Source organism: Mobula birostris, chromosome 28 (assembly GCF_030028105.1).
Source record: "Mobula birostris isolate sMobBir1 chromosome 28, sMobBir1.hap1, whole genome shotgun sequence".
NCBI lineage: Eukaryota > Metazoa > Chordata > Chondrichthyes > Myliobatiformes > Myliobatidae > Mobula > Mobula birostris.
This window is the reverse complement of record NC_092397.1, coordinates 43,111,634-43,120,807: the sequence shown is the minus strand read 5'-3', so window position 1 is coordinate 43,120,807 and position 9,174 is coordinate 43,111,634. Positions and strand designations below refer to the sequence as shown.

General features: G+C 37.2%; 1 protein-coding gene across 9 annotated transcripts in view; it reads right to left on the bottom strand.

Annotated features, from left to right (window-relative positions):
- Positions 1-769: 769 nt before the first annotated feature.
- The window catches only part of LOC140189044 (putative transmembrane protein 244), a 28,077-nt gene continuing 19,672 nt past the window's right edge, over positions 770-9,174 (bottom strand). For 5 of the 9 annotated variants that reach the window (XM_072245736.1, XM_072245739.1, XM_072245737.1 and 2 more), the window contains 3 exons: positions 4,436-4,561; positions 2,968-3,012; positions 773-1,946 (listed from right to left, as the gene is read on the bottom strand). In XM_072245736.1, the coding sequence (XP_072101837.1) occupies positions 1,855-1,946; positions 2,968-3,012; positions 4,436-4,561 (263 nt within the window). In that variant the 3' untranslated portion in view covers positions 773-1,854. Of the gene's footprint in view, positions 1,947-2,967; positions 3,013-4,435; positions 4,562-9,174 lie in introns of all 9 variants that reach the window. The other 4 variants (XM_072245735.1, XM_072245732.1, XM_072245733.1 and 1 more) reach the window with 2 other exon arrangements.

Here is a 9,174-nt window from a genome sequence, read left to right as displayed (position 1 = left end):
ACTTTCTTAGTCCCAGGAATCCAGACCCCAACTAAGTGGTCCATTTCTGCTGGTTTGGCAACCCAGTTACGGGGTATGTAACACACCGAATACTTAGCCTACTCCCCGGTTCCGTCTGTACACTCTGCTTATATTTGAGACGATATCTCAAACTCCAGATAAATGAGTAAGCCAGATACTGTAAATGGGAATTTTGCAGACCCATGAGAGGCAAGCATATCATCCATGCCTATTTCAATAAAATCCTTAAATTGAAGGGGGTCTTAGCATCACAGAAAAGGCCCTTTGGCCCATCAAATCCATGCTGAACCGTTTGAACTCCCTACTCCCATCAACCTGCACTGGGACCATAGCCCTGCATACCCCTACCACCCATGTACCTATCTAAACTTCTTGAAATCGAGCTCACATGCACCACCTGCACTGGCAGCTCATTCCACACACTCACAACACTCTGAGTCAAGACGTTTCCCCTTATGTTCCCCTTAAACTTTTCACCTTCACCCTTAAACCATCACCTCCAGTTGTAGTCCCATCCAACCTCAGTGGAAAAAGCCTGCTTACCTTTACCCTATCTATACCCCTCAGAATTTTGTATACCTCTATCAAACCTCCTCTCAGTCTTCTACGTTCTAAGGAATAAAGTCCTCACCTGTTCAATCTTTCCTTTTCACTCAGGTCTTTCAGTTCTGGCAACATCCTTGTAAATTTTTTTCTGTACTCTTTCAATCTTATTTGCGAACTTTGTAGATTAAATCTCACCATATAGAAACCGGCAATGGGTAATATTTTATTTATTTAAAATTTGAAGTTAGAGGGGTTGAAGGGCAGGCACCATGTTGGTGTAGCAGTTAGCACAATGCTATCACAGTTCAGGGTGTTCCAGAGTTGGGAGTTCAATTCCAGCGCCTTCGGCAAGGAGTTTGTACATTCTCTCCGGGACCACGTGGGTTTCCTCCAGGTGCTCCGGTTTCCTCCCACATCCCAAAGACGTACCGGTCCATCGGTTAATTGGTCATTGTAAAGTGTCCTGTGATTAGGCTACTGTTGAATAGGTGAGTTGCTGGGTGGTGTAACTTGTTGGGCCGGAAGGGCCCATTCCGTACTATACAGTATCGCTAAATAAAATAATACAAAATAGAAAAAATTATATACATATGTAATATGTTTATTGTAATTATTAAAATACATGTCTATAAACTCTGCATCAAAATAGAAATAAAGTTTAATATTTTACATGAATACTGTAACACTTCTAGGGAGTATTTTAAATTCTACTTTACAACTATGAATATACTACACATAAAAAGAAAATCTGAATCAACTAATTCCTTTTGTGCTCACTGTTTAAAAGTTTCACAAGTTTGTTTTCACATCTACATGGCACAGTCAAACTGAACGAAAGCAGGCCTGACTGGAGCACATTTTACAAGGTCTCAACTTATACCGGAGATAATTCTGTTCTAGCAATCCTTATCAAGAGCATGTTCAAAGCAAACTTTTTCAAGCCGTTCAAACTGCACATAAGTTTGGGCAAAATTAAAATTATCTCCAAACTCATCACTTTTCAAGAGAACCTTGGAAAGCGGGAACAATGAAACATCGGAATAACGCAGGGGAATGAAATTGTAAAATTCATCTCTTGTTTCAATTCCCCGATTTTCATAATTTTCTTGCTACAAAATAACGCGTCTCACTGATAAAATGTAGGGTCGCATTTCAAGCATATGATATCGCTGAAGAAGCACGACTTTTTTTTACACTAAAGTGAATACAGATACGGTATCAGTCCACACAGTCGTAGAGCTCTCTTTAGTCCCTTGATGTCTGCAGCCATGTTTCCTCCATTCTCTCTCAAACATTGACTGAAGAGGAACTGGGGTTATTCCGGCAAACGAAATGTGCAACCAACTGTCCATCACCAATCATCAGCAACAAACCGACACCTAAAAGAAGAATCACAGTCGTTAAAACTCATAACTATCACCATGGTCTACAAACTGTACAGATAGTCTTACAATACTTTATAAGATGGAATAGGTTTAAGATCAGGCATCAGAAATTTAAAAGGGACATCAGGGGCAGCTTCTCAGTGCAAAGGGCAGTGAGTATGTATTTGGGATGAGCTGCCAGATACAGTACAGTGCAAAAGTCTCAGGCACACAGACACAGCTGAGGCTTTTGCACGGTGCTGTACTTGTCAATGTGGAGCAGAGAGCGAGTTTGTAACTCTGTCAGGAGCAAAGGATGTTGGGAATAGTGAGCGTGGAGCGCCATGGGAGGGGTGTGGGACAGGTGGAAGCAGAGGAGTGCCAGGGGTGGGGGTTTGCTGTAGGTGAAGATACACCCTGCCCTGAGACAACAGGCAAGGTCATTTGATGCCAAACAATTGGTTTATTAATCATTCCAGAATGTCTCTCTGGTGCTTCCCTCTCCCTTCCCCTTTTCCCAACCATGATTCTCCTCTCCCTGCCCCCTTCCCGCTCTCAGTTCACAATAGAGACCCATAGGTTTATCACCACTCACATATGCCATGAAATTTGTTTTTTTTTGCAGCAGTATAGTGCAATATATAAAATTACTAGAGTACTGTTTCGTGGAAGTCTGTGAAGAGTAAGAATTTCAAGTTGTATAGTGTATACATTCTCTGATATTAAACTGAACCATTGAACATTTAAAAACCATCAAGTGCATGGATTGGAGAGGTTTAAAGAGCTGTGATCCAAACATGAGCCGATGAGAGTAGATTGCTGTATAACATGGTCAGCAGAGACAATTTAGGCCAAAGGGCCTGACTCTATGACTAACTATGATAACATCATTTCAGCATTGTATCTCTGTTAAGCTGCAAAAAGAAATTCAGAGCTCATTGTCCAGTAGAGTCTGATGTAACTATTCAGAGGTGAATTGAATAAAGAATCTACAGCATGTTTATAACATTTTTCAAGAAAATCTACTCAGACTCACCCAATGCCAACCACCATTGCCATACTAAAGGAAATTCGACCATCACTGTAAATGAAATGAAACCCGAATTTAATGACTTCGTAGTGTTTCACACCTTGACATAAGATTCTTAAAACAAGCAAAACGAGGAGGAATTTCTTTAGCCAGAGGATGGTGAATCTTTGGAATTCACTGCCACAGATGGCTGTGGAGGCCAAGTCACTGGGTCTGTTTAAAGCAGAGGTTGATAAGTTCTTGATTAGAAAGGGCGTTGAGGGTTACGGGGAGAAGGTAGGAGAATGCGGCAGCACGGTAGCATAGTGGCTAGGAAAAGTTTTACAGTAACATCAACCTGGGTTTAATTCCCGACGCTGCCTGTAAGGAGTTTGTACGTTCCCCCCCGTGACCGCATGGGTTTCCTCCGGGTGCTCTGGTTTTCTCCCACAGTCCAAAGTTGTACCGATTAGTAGATTAACTGGTCATTGTAAATTGAGCTGTGATTAGGCTGGGATTAAATTGGGAGATTGCTGGGTGGCACGGTTCGAAGGGCAGGAAAGGCCTACTCCATGCTGTATATCAATAAATAAACAAACAAACAAATACAGATATGAGTAAATAAATAAATGGGATTGAGAGGGATAATACATCAGCCATGATGGTTTGGCACAGCAGACTTCTACTTCCAACAAAGTTGGGGCTTTGCTGTCAATTTCAAAGATTAAACATTACGTTTTTGATTGGGTTCCCTTTTTTCTGAATTAAGGCCCATGAAGAACAGTAATGTGTAGCATTACTGAATACAGAAATAGGTAAATAAATGTCGATCTTATCGTTCTCATCTTTTCATTCAAATCACAGAGTAGAGGACGACCATTTACCCACCACCAGCACCCAGAAGAGCAGCCCGTAGTCCTTTCCCAAACTCCAGGCAATTATTTCCCTTTCTGCCTATCCAGTTCCTTTTTGAAAATGGTTTCTTACCACCCTGACAGCTGATCAGTTCAAAAGTGTAAGTATTCTGCATGAAATGTTTTTCCGTCTATCTCCTTCTACCCGTGACCTTGAAACCCCCTTCACACGTCCCCCACCCCTTCCTGCTTAACCTGACTAGTGACAGACCTGTACATCTCTATCAAATCAACTCTCAACCTTCATTGCTTTAAGGAGAATAACCCCAGCTTCTCCAGCTTCTCATGTTTTCTGACTTATTACTTGAGACCGTTGATGCACAAGTATAGCCTTTACACCAAGCCACATGTTGCCACCTCTGTCTGGTTCTGCATAACCCTGGCAGATATACTTCATAGGCACGTACAAAGGGACTGATGAAGAATTTCTTGGTCACCACCTCAGTGGCCCAGGATATACTCACCAGTGAAACAAAGAGCAATTAGAATAATTGACACTGAGGAAAACAATAGTACTTAAAGCTGATAATAAAATGACTCTCATATTCCAATTCATGATATAATTAAATCGGAGTTCTTACCTGCTGAAGTCAGCAGGATATGGCTGAGTGCAACTGTGAAAGAGTAGTCCCAAACCCTTTCCTTAACTATAGCTGCAAACAGCAGACCGCTGATGAAATATGTCAGTTCCATTGACAGCAGGTTCACTAGGAGAGTGAAGAAAGAAACTTATTGACAAGCAACACACATCAAAGTTGCTGGTGAACGCAGCAGGCCAGGCAGCATCTCTAGGAAGAGGTGCAGTCGACGTTTCAGGCCGAAACCCTTATTGACAAGATTCATCACAAGTACCACTGTAAAGCCATTTTATTGTAAACTATCAGCGAAAACTAACAAGCATAAGCAGTAAACCACTGGAAATACTACTTCATTTTAAGGTAAGTAGACCAAAACTGTGTACAGTATTCCAGGTTTAGTCTCAACAATAGGTTATACAACTATGATAAAACCTAAACTCGTAAATGGTAGGGCGACCCTATGATCCTCTCATATTAAACTCTCTGTTTTTAAACTCCAGTTCATTTTCTTTCTTTTTCTTTTTAAATCTTTTTATTGAATAAGTATACAAAAAGGTAAGCCATATAGGCACTAATACACTGTTAGAATATAATAAAATTACAGAAGATATTAATACAAAAAAAATGATACAAACAATGTAATTTAAACATAACGTACCAAGGTAACATAACAGTATACTAATTTTTATATATATATCAATAGAGAAAAGGAAAAAAAAACCCCAAAAAAAACCCACCGTGCAACTAACTAAAAGCAAAGCAAAGCAATGGGCTAACTTGAAACCAAACAGAGTTAAAAAAACTTAAAATCACGTCCTCAATCCCGACCTCCATTAAAAACAGTAAAAAAAAACAAGAAGGGTGTATATTACATTAAATGAAAATATTGAATAAAAGATCTCCAGGTCTGTTCAAATTTAAATGAGGAGTCATAAAGATTGCTTCTAATTTTCTCCAAATTCAAGCATAATATCATCTGAGAAAACCAAAAAAAGGTAGTTGGAGCATTAAGCTCTTTCCAATGTTGTAAAATACATCTTTTCGCTATTAAAGTAAGAAATGCAATCATTCTACGGGCTGAAGGAGAAAGATTACTGGAAATTTTAGGTAGTCCAAAGAGAGCAGTAATAGGGTGAGGAGAGATATCTATATTCAATACCTTGGAGATAATATTAAAAATGTCTCTCCAAAAAGTTTCCAGAGTAGGGCAAGACCAAAACATATGAGTTAAAGAGGCTATCTGCCCTGGACATCTATCACAAAAAGGATTAATATGAGAGTAAAAGCGAGCTAATTTATCTTTGGACATATGTGCTCTATGAACAACTTTAAATTGAATTAGGGAATGTTTAACACAGATAGAGGAAGTATTGACTAATTGTAAAATCTGCCCCCAGTCATCCACGGAAATGATAAACCCCAATTCCTGTTCCCAATCTGACCTAATCTTATCAAATGGAGCATTCCTAAGTTTCATAATAATATTATAAATCATAGCCGATGCACCTTTCTGACATGGATTAAGGTTAATTATAGTATCTAAAATGTATGTAGGAGGAAGCATTGGAAAGGAAGAAAGTATAGTACTTAGGAAATTTCTAACTTGTAGATATCTAAAAAAATGTATTCTTGATAAATTATATTTATTAGATAATTGTTCAAAAGACATAAGGGAACCATCTAAAAATAAATCCAAAAACCGTGAAATACCCTTAGTGTTCCAAATTTGAAAAACACGATCCGTAAAAGAGGGAAGAAAAAATATGTTACCTAAAATAGGAAACGCTAACCCAAGTTGATTAAGATCAAAAAATTTTCTGAATTGAAACCAAATACGTAAGGTATATTTAACTATCGGGTTAGACACCTGTTTAAGGCGTTTCAAATCAAAAGGAAGAGAGGAACCTAAAATAGAGCCAAGTGTATAACCCTGAACAGATTGTAATTCCAATGCTACCCATTTAGGAATGGATAGTATATCCTGGTCAAGTAACCAAAATTTCATATGTCGAATATTAATTGCCCAATAATAAAATCTAAAGTTAGGTAATGCTAAGCCTCCATCTCTCTTAGCTTTCTGTAAATGTATTTTACCCAGTCTCGGGTTTTTATTTTGCCAAATAAATGAAGAAATTTTGGAGTCGACTTTATCAAAAAAAGATTTTGGAACAAAGATTGGTAATGCCTGAAATATATATAAAAATTTTGGCAAAAAAAACATCTTAACTGCATTAATACGACCAATCAAAGTTAAATATAAAGGAAACCATTTAGATGAAAGTTGAATAATATGGTCAATTAATGGTAAAAAGTTAATCTTAAATAAATCTTTGTATTTACAGGTAATTTTAATCCCAAGATATGAAAAATAATTATTAATCAATTTAAATGGAAAGTTATGATATCAGGGAAGTTGTTTATTAATCGGGAAAAGTTCACTCTTACTAAGATTTAATTTATAAGCTGAAAAAAGACCAAATTGTGCTAATAACTCTAAAACAGCAGGGATGGATTTTTGAGGATTAGAAATATATAAAAGTAAGTCATCAGCATAGAGTGATATTTTATGGGACTTTAAGCCCCGAGTTATCCCAGTAATATTTGGAGATTCTCGAATGGCAATTGCAAGAGGTTCTAATGCAATATCAAATAATAAAGGACTAAGAGGACAACCTTGTCGAGTACCTCGAAAAGGAGGGAAAAAAGGTGAACTTAAAGAGCTAGTACGGACCGAGGCCACAGGAGAATGCTATAACAGTTTAATCCAGGATATAAATTTCGAGCTAAAATTAAACATTTCAAGCACCTTAAATAAATAAGGCCGTTCTACTCTATCAAAAGCTTTCTCAGCATCTAAAGAGATAACACACTCAGGAACATTTTGTGAGGGAGTATGAACAATATTTAACAGTGTGCGAATATTATAAAAAGAGTAACGACCTTTAATAAAACCCGTTTGGTCTTCCGAAATAATAGAAGGAAGTACTTTTTCTAATCTATTTGCTAATAACTTAGAAAAAACTTTAGAATCAACATTTAATAAAGATATTGGTCTATAAGATGCACATTGAGCAGGATCTTTATCCTTCTTTAATATTAGAGAGATTGACGCTCTATTGAAAGATTCAGGAAGTTTACCAAGTTTTAATGAAGCCTCAAAAACCCTACAGAACCAAGGGATTAATGAAGGTGTGAAATATTTATAAAATTCTACAGTAAACCCATCAGGGCCAGGAGCTTTCCCCAAATTCATAGAGAAAATAACATTCTTAATCTCATCCGTGGTAATGGGAGTATCTAACATAGAAGACATATCCTGTGAAATCTCAGGGAAGTCTAGATTATCTAAAAAATCATTCATATATTTAGAATCTCCAGGAGACTCTGATTGATATAAGGAAGAATAAAAATCACAGAAGGTTTGATTAATGCCCACATGATCAAGTATCAGTCGGTCATTTTGGTTATAAATCTGATTAATTTGAGATTTAGCATAATTAAACTTCAATTGATTAGCCAACAGTTTGCCAATTTTGTCACTGTGTACATAAAATTCGCTTCTTGTTTTCTTTAATTGGTTTACAATCGAGGACGAAAGTAATAAACTGTGTTCCATTTGAAGTTCAGTTCTTTGTTTATATAACTCCTCAGAGGGAGCTATAACATATTTCTTATCAATTTCCTTAATCTTGTCCACAATTACCAACTCCTCCTGCTTCAGCTTCTTCCTCAAAGCAGCAGAATACGAGATAATCTGACCACGAATATAAGCTTTAAAAGTATCCCAAAGAATGTTAACAGAAATATCCTCTGTATAGTTAATTGTAAAAAAAAGATCAATCTGTTCATTCATAAAGTTAACAAAGTCCGAGTCCTGAAGCAACAGCGAATTAAAATGCCATTGTCTATTATTTTGTATATTGGCCAGAATTTTAATAGAAAGCTTAAGTGGAGCATGATCCGAAATGGTTATAGAGTCATAATCACATTTAATCACTGAAGGAATAAGACGAGAATCAACAAAGAAATAATTAATTCTTGAATAGGAATGGTGAACATGTGAAAAAAAAGAAAAATCTTTTTCCTGAGGATGCAAAAAACGCCAAATGTCCGTCGACCCAGAATCAGAAAGGAATGAATTAATCAAAGTTGCAGATTTATTAGGTAAGGTCCGTAGAGGAGCCAAACGGTCCAAAGCTGGAGACAAACAGGTATTAAGATCTCCACCCCAGATCAATGAAAACTCATTCAAATTCTGGAACTGATTGAATAATGATTTATAAAATTCCGGACAGTCCATATTAGGAGCATAAACATTAACCAAAACTACCTTTTTATTAAATAGTAGACCACTAACCAATAGAAATCTACCATTCGGATCAGAAATAATATCATGGTTCATTTTCAATAAATGCAAAAGTGCCACTTGCCTTCTTAACTACACATTGGATCCGCGTACCAACCTTTTCTGATTCAAGTCAAGTTTATTGTCATTTAGCTATTTACATGTTTACCATCAAACGAGCCAACATTTCTCTGGACCAGGGTGTAAAGCACCCAAGTACCCATAACACACATAACACGTAATAACTTATGAAAGTAAGGCTAAAATCTACAGATGAATTACGTATAATTAAACAAAGTAAAGTGCACAAGTTAAATATTGTAAGGTACAGAACAGTTTAACCGGTGACACTTTGAATGTGACACGGCAGCGACTTCAGAAGCCTAATGGCCTGAGG